Source organism: Pseudopodoces humilis, chromosome 1 (genome assembly GCF_049639895.1).
Source record: "Pseudopodoces humilis isolate 2021_Gansu_Grassland_sample_001 chromosome 1, ASM4963989v1, whole genome shotgun sequence".
NCBI classification, from domain to species: domain Eukaryota; kingdom Metazoa; phylum Chordata; class Aves; order Passeriformes; family Paridae; genus Pseudopodoces; species Pseudopodoces humilis.
The window spans coordinates 65,436,123-65,458,907 of record NC_142200.1 but is presented as its reverse complement, the minus strand read 5'-3'; the positions used below and the strand labels follow the sequence as shown (position 1 = coordinate 65,458,907).

The following is a 22,785-nucleotide window of genomic DNA, read 5'->3' as shown; positions in this document are numbered from 1 at the left end:
TTTGAAGTTAACACTGTTTTGTTAATTCAATATCACTACTCCAACTAGCTGAACATTACCAGGATGATCTGAGGCCTCTGAAAGTGAGAGGTTTAATCAGAGCCCCTCATTCAGACTTTGGAAGTATTCTTCAGAAAGACAATACAGGCTTAAAATTGATTTCTTGCAGGACCTGAGAGTGGCTGCTGCAGAGAATAAGTAGATGGCACACACAGGAGTCCCATGAGGAAAATCACTTTAACTGAAAACACTGGAATTCCCCAAAGCTGAATGGTGATGAAAGCAATTACCTGAAAACATAGGCAGCGTTTTTATACTTTTGCTATTGCCTTTTCTTCATGACTTTTGGAGCTGGTTTTCTCTTAGTTCTAGTAGTAAAGCCAGCACCTGCAGCTTTCTGCTGTCTATCAGCCAAGCAAGTGGCCAGTATTAGCCTTTTGTTATGGTGGGTCAGGGCTTTAATCTGAACAGTACTGTCTGTAAGGAATCAAAAAACCTCCAGGGCATTCTTCTGTATATGGCACCATTATTTGCTTCCATGTAAAACATGATTTTTAGGCACAAGTGCTGAGCTGTTTCTAATATAGAAACAGTGATGAACTCCTGCTCACCTATTCAAACAGAGCAGGAAGTACATCCCTTTCTAAATTTCTTTCACTTATGCTGTCAGTCAACCAGAGTTTCTATTTTTATTAAATGGCAGAGTTGCCTTCCCTTGTGTGTTCAGTAAAAGCAACCTACCCTAGTGGAAGGTGTCTCTGCTCATGGCACAGGGGTTCGAAATAGCTGATCTTTAAGTTCCCCTTCCAACCCAAACCAGTCTGTGACTACTTTTTTTGTTTACGCTCTCATAGTTGATCACCTTGCTACCAAACAACACGCCCTGATCTTCTGAATAACGTCTTTATTAGGATTGTTGTTCTAGTGACACTTCCCTATTCAAATTCAAACAAATTTTTGGACATACACAGATACAGAGGTAAAGAATGGAGATGGACATAACTGATTATTTTTCTATTTGAAAACAACTTTTCATGCTGTTCTGGACAGATGGAGAGGAAAAAATATAGTACTTAATGAGATGGGACATATTGTACTTCTTGACAGCACTGCTGAGCCAGAATACCATTTTTTAACATGAAAACCAATGCAGTAAATAATGTGTCTTTCAAAGACAGTTTTAAAGTAAAAACCAATACAAAAACCAACACATCTCACCTAATTTTCTCATAACATAATGGCTTTATTGCCTATATTAGTATTTATTACTGCTCCCTCTTCCTCCCATTTTCTACCCCACTCTTTTTTCTCAAAAGAGAAGGAAACATGCTAGAAGAGTAACCATCCAGATAAAAATACCTAAGAAACCATGCACAATTTCCCATGAACTCTTTCAAAGCATGCTCCTAAAGGAGTATGGTCATGCACTGCAGCCTCATAACCGAGCTCTGGTCACTGTGGGACATAGCTTTACACCACTAGAACAGAAATGCTGCTTTAACTGTATCAAAAATGCTTACAAAGTTTATAAACTTGCAAAGTTTTAGAAATTCTCTGCTGGCAAGGTTAAATCACCCCCTGCTCTGAAAGCAAAGACTGAAACCATCTGGGAAGAAAAAAAAAATGAGGTGTCAATTATCTAGAATGAGCTTATACTTTATGTACACCTTATTAATAAATAAATAGTCAGAACACAGAAATTCTACTCAGACAACCCAGTCTGCAGAAAACTTACTTTATGCATGTGGTTTGAGAAGCATGAAGAAAAGAAGGCTCATCCAGAACTGGTGCAGCCACTTGGAAGAAAGTTGTTAGCTGGAATGGAGTTCAAGGAACTCTGATGGTAAAAGCAGATACCTTTGGGTGCCAGCACCAGGGTTAACAAAAGCTGTGATCTTTTACAGTTACTCCCAGCTGCAGAGAAGCCAAAGTTACCTTGACTATCAATGTTCATCAGTAGGCTGGAATCTTACTGTCCAAGATCTACAATCTTTCCTCTCTCAAAAGCCACAAAGACGGCAAAATGAGATGACTCCTGGAACAGCACTCAAAACATAGCTTTTGAAATTTCAGAAAGGCAACTCAAATTCTTTAAATGTAATTTTGGAATAATTCTAATTTAATTGTTGTGTTTTGCCTCAGAGTTTTTGTGTCTATGTGTTTCAGTTAACATTTTCAAGCCAAAACCTAAAAGCACTTTGCTGTAAGTAACAGTAGAAGCTAATGTAAAAGCTAATGTTCTTACCATTGAATAAGGCTCAAAGGAAAATAAGAGCCCCAAAGAATTTACCATCTAAGGGCTCATTAAATTCAGTGGGACTACTTCCAAGATTAAATGAACACTTCTGGGCTGAGTATTTGTGAGATCAGTTTCATATTGCAGACGTAAGATACAAAATTTCCCCTTGAGACTGGGAGAATAATTATGCATAACAGGAGGCATGTACTCACTTACTGTACTCTGTAGCAAAGCTTTAATGATAATAGGAGAGCCCTCTGTTATCTTCTTATACACATTCACTCATACTTCTACATATGTGTATATATACATGTTCTATCTTGTTTAAAATATGTGGTTGCGTCTGGGTATGTGACTTCCAATCACATAATATTGAATTATATGTATCTTTATCTTTATATTTACATTTATGTTTAATTATTCAAATGCAATCTATCACTGCTGTATGACATATAGTATAATAAGAATTCTTAAGCTAAGAAAGCAAGGGGGCAGTTAAAAACAGGCTTTCATACAGGTTGCAACTTCATTCTCCTAAGATATCAAAGCTCCCACTTACAGTTTCAGAAAAACATCATCTCCTTAAGTACATGACGTAACTCCTCTTTCTGCAGGACTTCTGGCTCCTGTTATGGTTAATGGAGAGTTTTCCTCTGCTTTCAAGAGGAATCAGACCAGGCCTTGCTCCATCCAAACAGAAATCACACAGACAAGACTATGGTGTCCCTGCTGATGCAGGAGTAACATTTAAAGCAGTAGCCAATTCATGATCACAAATAAGTGAAAAAAAGGTCAAACAAAACAAAACCCAAACCCAACCAAATCAAGCTTATTTCCTCTATGCTTCAGATGTAGCAAAATTCTCACTTTTGAACCCCATGTACAATTTTAAACAATCAGAATCACATGCAAGTGGGAAAGCAGATATTGATCACTGCTTTGGGACTAGGCAGGTTAACATTCTGGCAAAATTTAAGAATTTAAATCTTGTAATTACAAGGGATTATGATCTGCAGGAAAATCCTTGCCAGGCTGTTAAAACTAGTTTCTGGTATTCATACCAAACTCCTACCAGGCTGGGTATTTTGTTTGAACAAAAATTTGGGATTTATGCAAACATTCCTGAAATACAATGAATTTAGATCTTTTTAAACAGGAGATTGAAAACTGCCAACCTGCCTACAAAATCATCATCACTTCATCAGTTAAAATCACATCTCATACTGCTCTCATTTAATCAAAAGCAGGTCTTCTTAAGTTAGTAAAAAGAAGTGGCTTATTGGGATTAGCTAACACCAACATTAAACAAATAAAAATAAGCTAATATCTCATTCAAAAATTATGGCAAGAGTGGAAAGGAAAAAAATTAATTGGAGTAGACTCTTTTTCTCCAAGATACATAAAGAAAATACCATCAAATTTCAACACGCATTGGCAAAGCACATGTTTAGAAAATCACTTAAGATTTCATCATGGCAAAAGCAAGATAGCACCAATATTTTAGATTCTGTAACATCTGTTTACAGTCAAGAATTTTTTCTGAAGTACTATAAATTGGCAATTGTTTATGTACAGTAATGGACTCAATTACTCCAACCCCAGATTATGCAATAAGCATATTCAGTAACTGAGATAATTAAGCGACACATATATACTCTGAGCTACAGCACAGCCTTGCCAGCATTAATTCTGCCAAATCAGAAGACATACACACATTGCAGTGTCATTTATTCGCACTTCATTTTTCAGTACTTTGTCCTTGACTGCTCGCTTCTGTAATGCTAATGTACCATTGCCTTGCAAATAATTAAAATTATGGTCTAACCACATGCAGTTTGAAGAAATTAATGTGTGACCTTCAACACTACACAGAAACACATACATGCTGGAAAACAAGGTTATGTAGCATTAGGAAAACCACTATACAAACTTACGCACATTATAAAAGTCAATAACCAGTCAAAATTTTAAGACACCTTTTGATTGCACAAAGATGTTACATCCTTACATTACAGAAATGTTCTGTTGTCTCTTTTTTAAAGTGTCCCTCAAAGTCTTAGTTTAACCACCATAATTTATCTCCAGGCTTTAAATCTGTCAAAAATACTCTCCATTAACTTTTTTTTTTTTTTTTTTTTTTTGTATGCCAAACACTTAAGTTGCTGATAGTTTGAAGTACTAAACCTCCTTAAATTTACTAAATCTACGGCAGAACAAAACTGCTTCACATCACCAAACTCACATTTCTAACATCTCTTAGAACTTGCTAATTAGGAGAGACTGAATGTCACTGCAGATTAATGCACCTCCTTTCAGTATGAGCACCTGAGTTGAATCTAATCTGCACAAAAATGACTAAAAATCAATCTAATCTGACAGCGGTGAAATTATAATGTATAATTATATGCATTCTCAGATCCTTAGCTGGAGAAGACAAATTCCTTGAAATACTTCAAGAAATGAATTTAAATATTTGTAGGGTTTGTTTTGTTGTTTTGTTTTTTTAATAAAAAAACATGCAGATAACATTTTTAATCATAAAAGATGAAAGGTGATCAAGCCAATATCTTCTGTTCATATCAGCCCTCAATATTTGCTACAGGAAACAACACATTCCCATGCCAGAAGTGTGCTGGAGGAAGGAAGGAAGGAATTGGGGGAAGGGAAAAACCTCGAAAAGTACTCAGATGCATCATTTTTAATTACCTGAAAATATGCATTACATTTTTAATGATGGGCTCTTTTCCATTAAAGTGGTAGAGATCTTAGCTTGCTCATATAATGACATAGTGAGCAACATTTCTTATTGGCAAAGGGCTGTACATATCCATCCAATACAGGCAAGTAAATTCAGGCTTTTTACCAAATCCAGAGCAATGGACATGGCCAGTAGAGCATAATCCTGATTTGAGGCTACTTTTTCCTCTGTCAGTTTGCTGAGTGATATTCAACTACAAATTAGAAAATATAAAAGACAATACATCTATTTCTATCAATAATCTAAGCAATAATACAACAGCAAACAGTACTGAGGAAAAAAAACATAGTTTGTTTCAATAGGCATGATTAGTACTGAAAAGATTTAAATTGTTTTGCAAATTTTTATTGTACAACATGACATACTCAACAGCACTCAGTTAACAATGATCTTCATCAAAATCTCTCTTCAAGCAGTAAAATGCATCCATTTATAATGCCAATATTAAAAAAAAAAAAAAAAAAGACAAATGATTAAATCGTTATACTTTGAGCATTGAAAAGCACAGAATAGCCATGTGTCAGATTTTGAAACGTGACAGTGTGACTAAACCAACAAATTTGTGTTTGGTGAAGAGAACAGTTTCTCATGTCTAAGATAATCACATTGTTACTACTGTCATAATTTTATTCCCAAATGCACATGGGCAGTAGAAATCCAGATGATACAATCTATCACAATTTCCAGAAGGCTTAAGGAAGCTAAGGACCTACAAAAAGATAATGAAGGCTCTTGCACAGATGAAGAATTTCTGAAAACGAGAATAAAATCACCTACAAGAGTTAGGGAAGTAAACAGTCCTCACAGAAATCTATCCTGGGAGTCGTGCTGCTCATTGTACTTACAAGAAAGCCAGAAAAGGAGATGTACCAAGGTGGCAAAAGTTGCTGATGCCACTTCATTATTTATGGTGGTGAAGCTGAGGGCTTATAATGAAGAGCCACATACAGACCTTATATTACTTAGAAATTCAGCAATAATCCAGCATAGGAAATTAGCTAGAGACGAATGTCTAAAGATACACAGGAGAATAAAGCTTTCCAAATTTAAAATATACAATGAGCTGACCAGTTTTACTCAGGAAGAGGGGCCTTGAGGTTAGGACAGCAGATTATGGAAACATTAGCTTAGTGCTCAGCAACAACATCACAAAAAGAAAAAAAAAATAATTTATTTGAAAAAGAATTGAGAATAAAACAAAGAACATCTCTTTGCTACATACACTGCATCTTAACTTCTGTATTAATTTCATGCCCTCCATATAAAAGGATGTAGAGCTCAAAACGTTCCAGAGAGGGCAACAAGGGAAATCCAAGCATCATCTACCATATAATAAATAGCTATATAAGCTAGAACTTTTGAATCAAGACACATAAATGTTTAAGAATGAATAAGGCAAAGGTTGATAAAGTCTTTAGCTGCAACAGAGAGGATGGGTCTATAATGTTTGTCTAAAAGAATGAGAGCAAGAAGCACCAAATGAAGCTAAAAGTGGGTCAGGTTCAAAACTAAGAGAAAGGTTTTCACACAGGTGATGGGAGATGCAAGAGCTTCGGGTTGTGGAATACCATGAACACCAAAAGCTCAGACTTGTTCAAGGGGCACCAGATAAATTCAGGAACTGGAATCTAACAAAAGCTACTAAATACACAGAAACCATATACAGAAAAAGTATCATCTTGTGTAGTCAGCCTGTTTGTACAGTATTCCCTGTACATCTGCTTTCAGCTCCCACTGGGATGATGCACTGGGTTAAACAGTCTGACCCCGTCCAGCCAGTCCCACATTCTCACTGCTCTGTGTGAAAGCACATGCCTTTAACAAATAACTATGGAACTGACAGAATCACAGAAAACAGAACTGCAAAAATTCTTGAGAGGTCATCTAATCTACTCTCCTATCTCTGGGTAGAATCAGTTGTGCATAATCTTTTGTGGCAGATGTCTAACTTTTTTTTAAAAAAAAAAAATCTTCAAAAGCAAGCTATTGTAGTGTGAAGCAGGCCTTCTCTGAAAAAAAGCTCTTTGTAATACAATGTGAATCTTCTTTGCTGCAAAGTTAATCCCTTTATTTCTTCATTGTTACAGACACAGAGAGAGATTGTCCCTCCCCTTCTGCAATGGCCTTTTACATCCTTGGGCCTAGCTACCAAAACCTAGAAAGAAAACCCAAGCCCTCTCAAATTGTTGTCACCTTATCATTGAAAGAAAAAAAAAACAAGCACTGTTCCTTGAAAATACCAAAATTCCTCTATATATTCCCACTTGAGTGCATCACAGAAAGTAACAAAACAGATTCTTCTAGTAGGGACATTATTAATAAAAACAAAACAAAAAATCACAGAACAAAGCAAAAAAAACCAAACAAAAAACCCCAAATCCAAATAAAATCCACTAACACAAAAATATGTGAAGTCTGTTTGCTATATGAAGAATGGCCTATAGCACATAATAAATTGAGTTCATCTACAGCAAGCACAGAGAACAGATCTTCCTTTCCTGCAGCAATCTCCTCCAGTCCCCTTCTCCTCCTTATCCTTATGACACATAGATAACCCAAATTCTCAATCACTCTTTATAGACCACACTCCCTAGACCTCAGAGGATCCTCTTCTCTTCAAAACAGGAAAGATTTGGAGAGAGCCCAGAGGTGTAATGCCCACAGCTAAACATAGCATTCCAATTGAGCCTAACCAAACTTTTGACAAGTGAAGGGAATACCGTGTGTGCCTTGCAGGCTTCCTGGTTGTGTGACGTGTGTGCAGGGCACTGCAATCCCGCTGATTCATAGCTAGCTCATAAATCACCCAGGCTCTGAAACGCCTTCTACTGCAATTGTTATCCACTCATTTTTATCCCAGCCCATGATTTATGTAGTTCAAATAATTTTATTTTTTTTTCTTTCACACAGAATAGTTTCCACTAAAGAAGAGACAATCTTTTTAGGAATTTTAGCTTTGCACTGACACTAAGCACTATCAATTTGGTCAACTTCTTTTGGTCAGTTCACATGAACTGTAAGGATTTCCCAGGATCAACAGGTGAGACTTTTAAAATCATGGGCTGTAGAAATTTAAGTGTGAATTTGTGCTTGTCTGTGCTGATTTATTTACACACACATATATATATATATATATCTCTTTAAGAAGACCCAAAAAAAGAAGCCCAGAAGCATTTTCTCTAAGTTCTAATCTTATGCTCCAACTGGGCTCCTCTTGAGTATCTGCACATTCAATCAGGGCTTTTTTGTCCATCCAATCATCTGTTTTGCACAGTAACAACTCAGAGCAGACATTGGGTGCAGTCTGAGTAGTTCAGCACATGCCACAGTAGTTCATCCAGCACCTGAAATCCTAGCTAGAATTTAGGGAAAAAACAACTGAGACTGACAAACAACCACTAAAGTCAGGATGTCATCAAGCAGATGTCAGACCTTGGTTGAATTCTACACCTTCACCTTTTCAGTTTTTTCCTTGAAAAAGAAAGTTGAGAATGAATAGTGAGAAAAGCAAGTAACACCCACAGATTGCCCCCTAAACAGTTAGAGACATTGCTGGCATTACTGACCTACTCAAATTTATATCCCAATTGCAATAAAAATACTTTAGGCTTAATGTACAGGCAAATGCAAAGTTACTACAGAATTAAGAGTGTTACAGCACTGTAAGACTTGCTGTAACAAGCAGAGATGCATGAGCTAATCCCTCTGAGCAATTTATTCAGTGATTTCAAACCCTGCTCTGGTAATGAATTAAATGGGACATTTTTATTTCTGTGAATTTATTCCTTAAAATTATTAATAAATTAATTATATAGCCATGCTCAGTCTCCAGATTGCTTGCAAACTAATAGCCATCCCACCAAGATTTTATGTTCATAAATCAGATTATTTATTCAGCTAATCCACATATTTTTAAGTCTACAAACCCTTGAAAACAGCATTTTCAAGGTGGTTACTACATTAAAGATTATGCAAATGAGTATCATGACATTTTTATCTTTCTCAGCTGAGCATTTCAGAAATCAAGAACTTGTTCACATGAATAACTGCAGAAAACATTCATCAGACTCTGAATGCAAATTCTTAACTCATTTTCACTTTCAAAAAGATAAGATTAAATTTACTACAATAAACTAATTCATAAATCTTTTGAGACAGTAGCTAAATATAAAAAATATGGAATAATAATTAATTCTGTGGGATATACAGAATACAGGATTCCATTAATTTGCACAATGGCCAGTTTCTTCCTTTCATACTCTATGCAAACAGAATCATGCTTAAAATCAAAGTCAAATACAACATGCAATTTTTTTTTTCCCCAGCATAAAACTCTATTTTACCATAGTGAAATCTGTAATTCACAAAACTTGTTTGGTTGGATTTCCTTGCTTCACAGTATCTTGGTAAAACCTGCCAGGCATAGCATGAATACAATTTTTGGTCAGTAGTTCACACTTCAAGTAACAACACTGGTAAATGACCACTGTGCTACCAACATAACTTTACTTAATTAGTAGCAAAAATGGAAGTAAAGTAAAACTAAACTGCAAACAGAACAGCACTTTGACTCTTCCTCATTTCTGATGTGTCAAATTTGTCACATTATTTTAAATAAACTTTGAGAAGGGGAGGCTACTAGGAAAATTACAAAAGGCGTTTCTAAAGACCCTGCTTCTCTTTTTGTGTTACTAAGAATATAGAAATGGCTTCAGGAAGATTGCATTGTATGCTAGATATTTGATGTGTGCAGTAAAAAGGCCTTTAATATTACCAAAGTAGTCTCCTTAATCCACAGTTCAAATACCTATTTTAAAGGCATTTGGCATTCTATTTAAACAAAGCTACTGCGGCGCCTGCAGCTGCAAATTGAAGGGAACAAATGCAAATCACAAGGGTTCAAACTGCAGGCTCTGAAAAGTCATCAAAGGCTCCAAGTACTTTTAAAGAATAAGGTACAAAACACCACCAAGACCCCACAAGCCTACCCTGCAGGAACCCATTGCTTTTTACCTGACAGCAGTGAATATAAGGACTTCAATCCTTCCTTTTCCAGAGCCTCTTATGAAAATTCAAATGAATTCAAATGAACCCAGTAGACACATACACAACCAAAATGGGAAAAAAGTTGTTGTTTTTGTTTTTAATACGACTTTAATCTTTTTGAATAATTAAAACCTTACAAATGATAGCACAAATTGCACCTGTGCAATGCTGCTAAAAATGGCTAAATTAACAGAAAAGTTGCCTGAGCATGTTGGAAATTGTAATAGTACAAATCGTTATGTAACTATCACTAGGAGCTATTTCTTAACTCCCACAGCTTCCCATCTTCATTTCAACCTACTAACCAGGAAAAGGTTATCCCTACTTTGAAAAAAAAAACCAAAAACCAAAAAACAGGGAGAAGCTATGTAAGAATTCTAAACTCTTCATCCTATTTCAGTGATATACGGAGCGATTATACATATTCTTTTGCATCATTTTAGCTACCTCATAATCTTACAAACTGCAATATAGCCAATGAGTAAAGCCACAATTTCATTTTTAATCCACTCATTTTTCTGTAGCACACAAGTAAGAATGATAGGAATATTGAAAGCTAAACAGCCAGGAAGGATATAAGTTGGATACTGAGAAAGATTTAAGTTCAAAGCTTGAAATAAAATAAACACACAGTTACAGATACTAGCCTTTTCCTTTTGATGGAGCAGAATACCCATGCATTTGGACTGAAAGCATCCAGCACGTTTCCTCCCAGGCAGCCTGAATGTGTCAGTCAGAAGGCCTCCCACCACAAGCAGCCACACCACTGGGCCAGCTTACCAGTAGGAAGAGAGTTGGCACAGCTCTCCACTTGCTGGGAAACTGTGCTTGGGGCTGGGGCAGGGAGTAGCTCTGACTCACACAGCTCCTGGGGACCTTGCTCTCTCCACTCTGCTTATCCTAACTCACACTAGATATTTCTTCTGGCTTTCCAAACATTTTTTTTTTCTCCCAGCACTTTCTTCCTCCATGAAAAAAATTTGAATCTTAAATTGTGAGGCACCCAGCACCCTTCACATGCCTCAAAAAGCTTCACACTGTACTAATCCCCTGTGCATAATGACAAAACTATCATGGTCAATTTTCATCCAGCCAAAAGGCAAAAAACCCCAAAAATCCAAACCAAACAAAAAAACCAAAACCCCACAACACAAACCTGGGATAGGAGCCTGAGGTCTTCACCCCTAATTCAGGAGATTCTTGCATTTTGGCCCAAATATTACTAAAAAAAGTACCAGGGGCCTTTCCAGCTCCTTAAGAGTATTACAAACAGGCAGGTTGGTGACTTTTCACATCAAAAAGAATGCAGAGTTCTTGCTAAGCTGTATTTCATTTTCTTATTAGCAAGGTAGCATATACAAATACACCTTTGTAGTACCAGTAAGGGAAAGGTATTCAACTCAAGCCACATTCAAAGTTAATAGCAGGAAGAGCCTTGTTGTACCAAGCCAGGCTCGGATTTGCAATTTGCACTTGTTCAAATGAGCCTTTGAAAAAGCAGTCTCACAAAGCGACTGCTTATTTAAGTGTGTAACATAAACCCAGCAAGATACATATGACAGTTATTCAGCAGCAAAACACCTCTTCATTTTCAGCAGGGCTGGTTGAAGACAGCCACTCTTGTGGCTGTGGGAGAATGGAGTGGGGAGAATGTATTATGCAACTCCACAGCCCTTGTCTCATCCCTACTTTTATTACTCATCCCCCACAGACACCGTCACTGTTTACATTGCCATTGGTCCTATTTCTCTAAGAGTTATGGGTGTTTCAGGATTTTAAGTGAGGTGGATTGAGAACTGGTTCAACAGCAGATCCCAGAGGGTCATAATCAATGGCACAGGGTCCACTTGGAGGCTTGTCACTTGTGGTGTCCTCCAAGATTCAGTACTTGGCCCAGCACTGTTTAACTTGTCCATCAATGACTCAGATGAAGAGGCAGAGGCCTCCTCAACAAGTTCCCTGATGAAACAAAGCTGGGAGGAGCGGCCAATACCCCAGAGGGCTGTGCAGCCCTTCAGAGGGACCTCAGCAGGGTGGAGAGATGGGCAGAGGAACTGTCTGAAACCCAACAAAGACAAATGCAGGGTCCTGCAGCTGGGGAGGAATAACCGCAGGCACCAGTACAGCTGGGGGCTGAGCTGCTGGAAAACAGCTCTGTGGAGAAGGACCTGGGGGTCCTGGCAGACAACAAGCTGTCCATAAGTGAGCTCTCCATGAGCCATGGCCAAGAAGGCCAGAAAGATCCTGAGGTGCACATTAGGCATTGTCAGCAGGTCAAGGGAGGTGATCCGGCCCTTCTACTCAGCCCTACTGAGGCTGCCTCTGAGGTGCTGTGTCCAGTTCTTGGCTCCTCAGTACAAGAGAAACATGGAGCTCCTGGAGCGGGTCAACATCTCATGAGGAAAGGCTGAGGGAGTTTGGTCTGTCCAGCCTTGAGAAGAGACAACTCAGAGTCCTTCCAAGGACTAAAGATTCGCATGAAGCTGTGTGGAACAGGAAAGGTATGTTCTTTTGGTACGTCCCCTTATTGTCACCCAGATTGTGGTGCTGTGTTGAAAACCTTGGCAGCAAAAGTGTTTCTCTGCTGGCTTCTTTCTCTACTTGAGAGCTCTGTGCAAAGCTTTGACTCTACAAAACAGAAAGAGGGGAGCTGAGGGCAACTGAAAGGGGACCTCATGAATGTTTGTCAGTATCTGAAGGGAGGGTGACAGGAAGACGGCTCCAGGCTCTGCTCAGTGGTGCTGAACAATAGGACAAGAGGTAACAGTGAGAAACTGATACCCAGGAAGCTCCACCTGAATATAAGGAAGAATTGTACAGGTGACTGAGCACTGGAACAGGGTGCCCAGAGAGGCTGTGGGGTCTCCCTTACTGGGGACACTCAAGAACTGTCCAGACACAACCCTATGCCATGTTTCTGGGATGACCCTGTTTGAGCAGGGAGGTTGGACTAGATGACCCACTGTGGTCCCTTCAGCCTGACCCATCCTGTGATTTGGTACAGCATCTGGTACTGTGTAAAATTCCGTTGTACTTATTGCTGCAATACACATGGGCCTTGTGATTTTTCAGTAAACCAATTGATATTGGTAGAGATAAGAAAATGCTTGGCTAAGCGCTATTCAAAAACTTTCACTGATGCAGCATGTTAAGTCTCTGCATGATTCACTTGCATTAAAGATGTTCCTCTCAGTAAAAACATCCCAGTGATAAGGTATGCTTCCTATTTAATTGAGCATGCCTGGGAGCTGAGCACACAGCATGTGCGTGGGAAAGGGATGGGACCCAGCCCTGGGAACAAGAAAAGGCTGACTAAGACAAGATCCATGTTTTGAGCACACAGCAAAGCAGATCTGGCTTTATCAAGGGACACAACTCCCCTGCGATTCCCAGTGCCCCTGCTAATTCCACACTTAGGCCACCACTTTGAGCATGCTGCCAACTGAAGCGAGAAGAAACACGAACTGCAGAGCACACACAAGCCTGGAACACTCACTAAGGGCAAATGCAATCCAGTTTACCAGTTGGCTTTGTGGTGCTACTGGCAGCCTGTGTACTCAGACAGAAAGACAGCAACTACAGTGGAGAAGGAGAATATGGGGACTTGGATGTTTCTACAAGGCCCTGCTTATGCCCCTGCAAAGCAAATCTTATCCTGCTTTTCTGCTACATATACAGGTGCCTGGAACAGAGCCTGGAAGTCTAGGCTTTTGTCTTCAACTCTCTTTCAGGCCACCTTCAAAGTTTTTGTTTTTACACAGCACTGCCTGGCACCCCCACTGTGCCCAAGCTCAGTCCTCATTACAGCACCGTCTATAAACGCGACCTAATTTTTATGCCTGAATATCAGCTTCTTGGACCTCTGCCACTCTGCAAGGCATGTTTTGGGACAGGATCTCATGCAGCTGCAGCTGGAACCCTGGAAGACTGGCACTGCATAGAAGTAGCTCAAACAAACATGGCAATAAGTTGACCAGCATGTTGAATGCAGGTGCATGCAAGCACAAAGCTCAGAATTTTCTCAGTCATTAAACAGTTTAAGAACTGTGTGACATCACCTCATCACCAACCAGTTCTCTGGGGCATGGTGTGAAACAGCACGAACAGTAAGAGGACTGTGAAAACTCTTCAGAGTACAGTCCAAATCCTCTCAAATCTGTTCTGGTATGTCTCTCCAGTGCAAAATTATTCCAGATTCCAAGAGAAAAAAATCACTGGACCAGGCTACTAGCCATGCCAAAACATTGTAGAAGCAACCAAATCTTTAGCAGTACAAATTACCCAGACAGGCATCAGTATCAGGCAGCTGTGGCTATAGTCTGAAATTTTTAATGCTAACTATAATAACTTGCATTTTGAAAGGTCACAGTTAAAATCATAGAATTGTCAAGGTTGGAAGAGATCTTTAATATCATTAAGTCCAACTGTCAGCCAGGCATCATCTCTGTAACCCCTAAACCACATCACCCAGTGCCAGATTCAAGCACTTCTTAAACATCTCTAGGGATGGTGACTCCACCACTTCCCTGGGATGCCTATTCCAATGTCTGACCACCCTAACAGTGGATTTTTTTCTTCTAATAGCTAATCTCAATCTCCCCTGTCTCATCTTAAAGCCATTTCCTCTCACTGCAGTCATGGTGGAAGAGACAGATCCCATCTCACTACAGCCTCCTTTGAGGGACTTATTGCAGCTCAGTGTGGCCGATCACACTGAGTGCTGGCTCTGCTTGTCAAAGTTCACCATCTGAGAGCTGAAGGGAGCAGTTAAAAGCCCCTGGACTTAATCAAGCCAACTGGAAAAAACTGGACACATCTGAGATTTGCACACCATTCTCATCTTATGAGTGCCTTTCACATAAACTTTATCTCTCCTTACTCAGGCTTAAGACAGGCCCGCAGGCACAGCGCAGTGTTTACATGGAGCACACAGCGCTCCAGCGCTGGCACCGGGCGGGGAGAGGGCCCCATATCCCAAACTACAGCCTCTGTTCAGCCGCTCCCGCTGCTCTCGTTGCTCACCTCCTGCTGCAAAGGCCTTTGTGCTAGAAATTACTCAGACCCAGCACCTTTTCCAGTCCCGCTCACCCTCTACGATGAGAAACCCCACACCTCGACGCACTTCGCTATCTCCCACGCACACGGGCTACCCCGGGGCCGAAGCTGCCACCGCAGCCAGGTCTCTGAGCAGGGGCCCGCGACAGCGCAGGGCAACGAGGAGCCGGCAGAGCTGCTTTCTACGAGACTCGCCCCAGGCGCGGCCGCTCCGAGCTCGAAGCCTCACAAGCGCCGGCCGAACCCCACTCGCCCTCAGCCTCCCCGACCAGGCCCGGCGGGGGGGTGACAGCCGCGCCGCCGCCACTGCGCATGCGCGGCCGCAGCACCGCCACAGTTGCCTGGGACGGGTAGCGCTCCCGGCCCGGGCGCGGCGGCATGGCGACTGTGGTCCCCGCCGCCGCCTCGTCTCCCGCCGGCGCCGCATCCCGCAGCAAGAAGCGCCCGGCAAGCCCGGGCACCGGCGGCGGCCCCGCCAAGAAAAAGAAGGCGACGGCGCCTGGCGGCTCGCAGGTAATGGTGAGAGGCGGGCGGCCAGCGCGCATGCGCGGTAGCGACCTTCCTTTCCCCGCCCTTTCCCGCCGTGGTGGAGCGTGGTCCACAGCCCCCTCCCGCCGGGCCTGTCCCGGCTCCCGGTACCCGCGGGTATCCCGGGACACGCCTCCACCTCCCAGCCTGCTCCTCATCCTCTCCCGTCCCGCCCGCGGCCGCGTCGGAAGCTGCTAGGCCCGCTGCGGTGTCCCTGTGGCTGGCGGGGCCCTGCGGCTGGCGGGGCCCTGCAGAGGTCGGGGCTCTCGGGCCTTCCTTCGTCCCGCTGTAGCGTGGAGGTTGTGTCCCCTCCCCTGCATGTGCACAGCTGGACAGGTGCTGTCATTCTGCCCCCTTCCCCGGCCGGGTGTCCGGCCGGATGAGGCAAATCTTAACCGGGATGCCAGGGAAGTTGCATTTGTGATCACCAGATACCGTGTGTGGTGACACAGGTGTGTGGTGACACAGGTGTGTGGTGACACTTCCTGACCAAGCCGTCCCGCAGCTCACTGTTCCCTCCGCCCGCCTCCAGTGGCAGGTCTGTACTTGAGGTTGTGCCGCACCTGAGCTCCGTGTGTACCCCCAGATTCACAAATCTCTGGCCCTGCGTGATGCTGATTTTAGTGTGAGGCAGCTGAGCTATGGAGAAGGAGGGGCTAGTGCTGGACAGAGCACAATTCGGCAGCTGCTGGATCTGCTGTGTGCAGTGTACATGGCCTTCTCTCAGTTGGACTTAGTGGATAGAACATTTACATGTGAAATGAAGATGTAACCTCAGAGCCTGAGTATTGGGGAAAGGTTCAATCAGGGAGGGAGAAGTGCTATTAATGTCACTTTATCCTGAGCTCCAACCCTCAATCCCAGTGGGTTTTGCAGCCTCATTTTCTGCATTGTGTGACACCAGCATCCATCCCCAATTGATGTTATATGCCTCTTGATGAGGAGGTGTATATCACACTATTATAGAAATAAGCAATCACTCAAACCATTCTGTTTTTCATCTGCCTCTCAATGATGAGATGGCATCTCATGCTTCAAAATTAAGTCCTAGAAGATGTTCAGAGTCAGTGTGTATATGACATCTGTATAGACTATAAGATGCTATTATGTCTTGGATTATTCTAGAAAGATTTTGGTAGCTACAGGAGTCAAAAAAGGGTTGGAAAAAATGGCGGGCTCCTTCCCTCTAGAAATTATTTTTCTCAATAATATTTCATGAGCTATTTCATGAGCTATAGCATACCTACAGAGTCTGCCCTACTGCCAGTTAGGCTGCTTGTTTTCACAGGAGCCACCAGATCAGGGGAGTGCTTATGCATTTTTCAGCAATCTTCTCTCCAGGCAGATAAAAGCCATTGTGCAAGCAGAAGAGCACAGACACAAAGTCTTCCTTGTTTGAATGATGCTCTTGTTTTCACCCCATGGGAGTTACATGGGTTTTTTTCTGGTGGGCTTATCCTAGGACAGGGACTACACACCATAGTGCTTGATGTCACTAGCACACACAGCTAACAAACTGCACCACTGTGAAAGATTACTGCCTGACATAATCATATTTGACAACTTTTTCAAGTTGTGATAAAGGTCATGATCTGGATTGTCCAGTGTGGAGCTATCTGCTCTGTGTGTGTGTGTGTCTGTGTGTGTATACAGATATAAAGCATTACATATTGATATATAACTTAAATGTGTATAAAATAATTTATGCTTAAAAGACTTCCCTTCACCTTTTAGCTTCTACAACTGTTTTCCAAAGTTCACACCAAACTTAAGCTTGTGGATAGCTTCCAGTGTTATGAGACAATCCATGATTTCTTACTCAAACTGGGTTTCAACAGTGTGTGATAAACAGTTTTTGTAATTTGTCTCACAAATCATTTCAGTGGAGAAAGAAGTAATTTCTCAACACTACATCTAAGTCATCATACACATTCATTGACTTCAACAGTACAGATCAATCCCACAAGGAAAAGGAAAAAATACCACAGAAAATGTGTTACCTCAGGAATGGGACAAGAAAACAACTCATTCTAGCAATCTCAGTGTTGCTGGCTAGCTCTGGAGCAAGCCAGTTCAAAGAGAAATTAAATGGGGCCTCTGCATGTTTTGAGTTAAAAATGTTGATATACCTCACCAAAACGTATCATGCCCATAGCTCAGCATTAAATGGTTTTAAGTAAACTGACATAATTTCCTTGGTTAACTAGCAAACTTCAGGTAAGAGAATCCCTGCTGGGAGGTTTAAAACTACCTGCAGGGTCAACTTAGATCTGGAGACACGCCCCCCCCCCCCCCCCCCATTTTATTAAGTAGTAACTTCTACTGAGAACATTGTACTGGCCTATGTGAAAATACACTTCACATTATGCTAGCTGTGAACATCCCTACATCTCTTATTCCATCTTTGTGAAATTAAACAAAAAGGGATTTTTGTTAGTTCTGCAAATCTCATACTTAGTTTTTCTCTTATGTCACAAGTAGCTCCCACAATGCTCACCCTGAAAGACACGCTAGTCTGGTAAAACTGTAAATTTCAAGAATGTGTTCATTTTTTTATATAACAAATTTGCTTAAGTGTAGCAATGTAATCAACTAGTTCGAGTAACTGTGTATATCCTACAAGAAGGCACAATTATTACACAGCATATAGATTTTTAGAAACCCCATTTTGATTTTTCTTTCTCCAGCATGTGAATTGTTACTTTCTCTAAAATACTCCTTAGGAACATTACCAAAAACCATTCTTCATCTTTTTTTTAGAGCGTCGTGGTAATAACACCAAGGTCCTGGGTTTAATTCCCATATGGGCCATTCACTTGAGAGCTGGAATTGGCGGATCCTTGTCAGTCCCTTCCAACTCAGAACATTCAGTGTGATTTGTGTGAGTTACCGACCCAAAGGTGTTGAGTCATACTTGTTTTGGAAGCACATTGCTCATAGGGCTTGTCAGTCATGTCTACAGAAGGAGACACATGCTTTTTGGACATAATGCCTGTATTTACCAAATGTAATATTAAAAGTGAGTTTACAGGAAAGCATGATTACAAATTGATTACTTCACTTTCATCAGCATTACACAATTATTCCTCCCATGTTGTTGTGCCATTGCAAAATACCTCAGTATTTGCTGCAGCCATGTTTAGGATTATTATGTATATTAAATGGTAACATTAATGTGTCAAAACCAGTGCTGTGTAGTGATTTACACAGCACCATTCCCTTAGATATCCCTGCCCAGTGGTTCCCAGTAGCTGCTGATTCAGCTCCATCCTTGGCTTTTGTGCAGACTTGTTTCCAGGTCTCCTGTCTCATTAATTTCTATCACTTAACCTGGGATAGAATCTTTGGTACTGAGCTTAAAATGCCACCAGTTGATCTATCTTAATGTTCACACCATTATTTTTATAAATTGTACTGCAACAGGAAGCTTTTAAAAGAATATATTCTAGACCAAGGAGTAAGTAATGAAGTAAAATGCATTTCTGTGACAGCTAACAGTCTTTAAAGACAAAATTTGCAGTAAGATAGCAGAATGATTTGGAAAAAAAGTTTCTGATTTTATCATGGGAAAAGTTAAAGAGAGAAAATGTGCTAAATAATATAGTATATGTAAATTTGCTTACATTATTTGTGAAATAACTTCAGACTTAAACTGGTGAAGTATTTATATTGATTTTATCTATAATTATTATTATTCCAGCTGTACTACTGGTATGTCTACTTAATGCTCTGTATTTCTTATTCTGTGCTTAAAAGCAAAAACTATACAACAATGTTAGAAAATAAAATAAAAATGCTTTAGTTACTATCCTGTTAAATAAACTCCTGTAATGCACCACACAAAAATAGATGGAGTGACTGATACAATTAGAACTCAATTTTTATTTTAGATGTATCTATATTATATTTTTATCTCATTAACTGAAGATCATCAGATTTTACGGTTCTGATAGCTGTAAGCTTAACAGGTGGACTTAAATATATACATATTAACATGATTACTGTTATGTACTCAAAAGCTGCCCACTAAAGGCAGGGAGCTTATCCTAGTACATAAACAGCACAGAATTTGACCCTAAACATCAGCAAATTTAATCAATTCTCTGATTATGCTGTTTTATCAAGCCTAGCACTCTTAGTAGGAAGCCATCAAATCAATTTAAAAATAACTTATCTTTAAAGAGCCCATTTGATCTGGGTGTTAGTTCCTGAAAATCCAGGTTAGGGTAAAAGGGTTTAACTACACAAATGGCAAATACCGCTACAGCCACTGAGCTGAGCTGCTACTCATGTTCTGGGACAACCTCTTAGAGGACCTCCTTCAGTGTGGCACAGTATGACAACACTCTGAGTGAAAATTACCTTCTTTCCATTTCAGACTTTGTTTACTGCAATCAGTATGATACCAAACTTGTTCTAATTATTTTAGTATTACTCAATATTAGATGTTCTGCTACAGAAAAGCATGATTCTCCTTTGTAGTTGGAAATTTAATAACAAGTAGTATTTCTCACCAATCCACCTGCCCCAAAAGACAAAAGGAATCTGGCACAGCATACTAGTAGGGAGATATAAGTACATACCTATGCCAATTTATTAAAAAACTATCATGTCATTATGCTTTACAGACTACGCTTTTTGTTTTAAAACCTCTCTCATCCTATAAGATTGTAACAGTAACCAAAAATACATTAATTTAACCAGTGCAGCAGTTCTGGTCTGAAGCTACTGCTTGCCTGGAATGATATCTTTAAAAGATGTGTGTTCCCACGGGATCTTAATTCCAACCTAATTAAATTGATTTAAATGACACTTCCATTGGATAAAATACAGATACCATGATACATTGCAGGTGATTGCTAGTTACTGATAAAAACTGCTAAGGTGAGCTCTTCAAGTTCATCCACTTGCACAATTATACCAAATCCTACCCAGGAGTTTTGGCTCTTACAAAACAAACAGCCAGTTCAAAACAAATTGCCATGTCTTAACAAGAGCTTTAGCAGGTAGCATTTCAATTGGCAGAGCTATCCCACACATATTAATGTACTCTGGCATCACAGTGCATGTCACCAGACCACAGAGCACTGAAAATCCCCCAGACCTGCAGTTCTCAGAATCAAGCTCTCAGAGGGTCACCGCCTATGTCTAATCCTTTCAGACTGCACCACAAAGATAGTTTCTGCAAAAAAGCTGATAGTGAATAGCTGGAATACTCTTCCCAAAATACATCTTATTTTCAGACAGTCCACTAAGGAGAAACAGGATTATCCCAAAGAACCAGTTTTTGTCACTTGCACATTTGAAGTTAAATTTGTTAAAGAACCAGAATCCCTTCAGTCCCTGATGGGGAAAAATGGTAATTAAAAGACAAAAAGCAGATTTTCTACAGAAATCTGGCAAAATTTATGTGTTTTAAGCTCATCTTTATTATAAAAAGGGAATTGCTTTTATAGAGCAATCTAGGTTAAAATGGAAACTGTCAAAACAGAGCTAAGAATTAACTTTGCTTGACATTTATCAGATTTTGAAGGCTTCAGATGATCTGTAATCATAAAAGCATATGAATTTCTAAACCAGACTATGCCAATCTCAGAGAATTACCTCCCTCCCCCAACCAAATGTGAATAGATTTTAGAGTAAGTGCAGATGTGTTATGTTTTATTTTTTTTATGGGCATCAGTGCGCTGGCGTCATGGGTTTTTTACCTTTCTTCACTTGCCATAGCAGACAATTTTAATCTCTCCTTTAGTTAACAGAAAATGGAGTTTTACTATGATCACACCTAGTTTCAGGATTCATAATAAACCTACCGGAAATTTAGGAGACTTAATAAAGATGGTTCACCACTTCTATCATAAGGAGATAAAATAGGATAGGTTATTTTTTTGAAGGAGAAAGAACAATCTAAAACACCTCATATACATACTTTACCATGAAATAGTCTATAAAAGGTAGTACCCCTAAAAAGTGATCTCAGAATCCAGTTAATGCTGTAAAAGATCCAGATTAACAAAATAAAATTTGCAATAATTTAACTGTCTAGATATTGCAGATTTGAAGAGGTGTTAGACCGTTTTTCACATTTTTCTAAAGTGCAATAATTATGGTTGGTAGTAACTTCAATTCTTGCTGTAGCAAGGCATTGGTAGTTATATCAATTATATCCATTTATTCAATGTGTTCATTTTGGTTTAGAAAGGCTAATATAAATACTAATTTATTAGCCAGGGAGGGTTGTGAACACACTTTTCAAACATTCCAAGAAAACAGAATGGAGAGATTGTCTGTTTATTTAAACCTGCAGGAAGCGATAAAAGCTGTGACACACTGTGTTGAGAAGTATCCCTGGCCCTAACACAAGAATTCACATCTATAAACAGTGTGCCTTGCCTCACTGTAAAGCACACCTGCAACTTTAAGAGGCTCAATTAGGCAAGTGAATTAGTTTCTCATTATTGAAGTCCCATGCCCTATCTTCTTCCTTCTTATCCACCTCCACAAGTCTCAGCTGTGTGGTCCTACTGCCTGCATCATGCCAGCTTTGGCTCTCCCCAGACCTGTTCCCACTGATAGAGGTCAGCAATCAGGACTTGCCAAACATTCTTCCTCTCCTGGCAGCTGCATTGCCTCCTGCTGCACTGGTGAACTGGACTGATTCACAGGGAACTCTAACAGCTGTGGGGTGTAGCACAAGGAAGAGGCACAACCAAGTGGCAAGGAAAACCACTTTTCCACTACAAGCAATCTACTTCATGAGCTTACATACTCTTAATTCCAGATTTCATTAGCTGACTGTAACAGACTAAATGAAATGCTCCATCTAGTATTCCTGCCTGCAGGAAGGTCTGGAAAGTAACAGCTTCAGCTGTCATATTGCTTGTCTGTCAGCCTCCAAGATCCTCAGCTGATTCTACTAACTGTGAGATGCCACCAAAATAAGCTATCAAGAAATATGTACTAGTCCTAATTATACTTCTCCCTGAAGATTTAGGCAACTTGTTCTACTTGGGATTCAAAACCATGAACATCTGCCTTTTTGAAAGCAGGTATTAAATCCTTTCTTTCAAAAGTAGAAGCACACTTATGCACTGATACTTGCTTTTTATATCTGTCCTTACAGCTACTTAATCTGTCCTCCACTTGAAGTTACCTTTTC

At 40.2% G+C, this 22,785-nt stretch overlaps 1 protein-coding gene across 1 annotated transcript in view; it reads left to right on the top strand.

The window, feature by feature from the left end:
• The first annotated feature begins 15,424 nt into the window (after nucleotides 1–15,424).
• The window catches only part of INO80C (INO80 complex subunit C), a 30,025-nt gene continuing 22,664 nt past the window's right edge, over nucleotides 15,425–22,785 (top strand). The window contains exon 1 of the mRNA XM_014256789.2: nucleotides 15,425–15,611. Coding sequence (XP_014112264.1) covers nucleotides 15,477–15,611 — 135 coding nt within the window. The 5' untranslated portion in view covers nucleotides 15,425–15,476. The remainder of the gene's footprint in view (nucleotides 15,612–22,785) is intronic.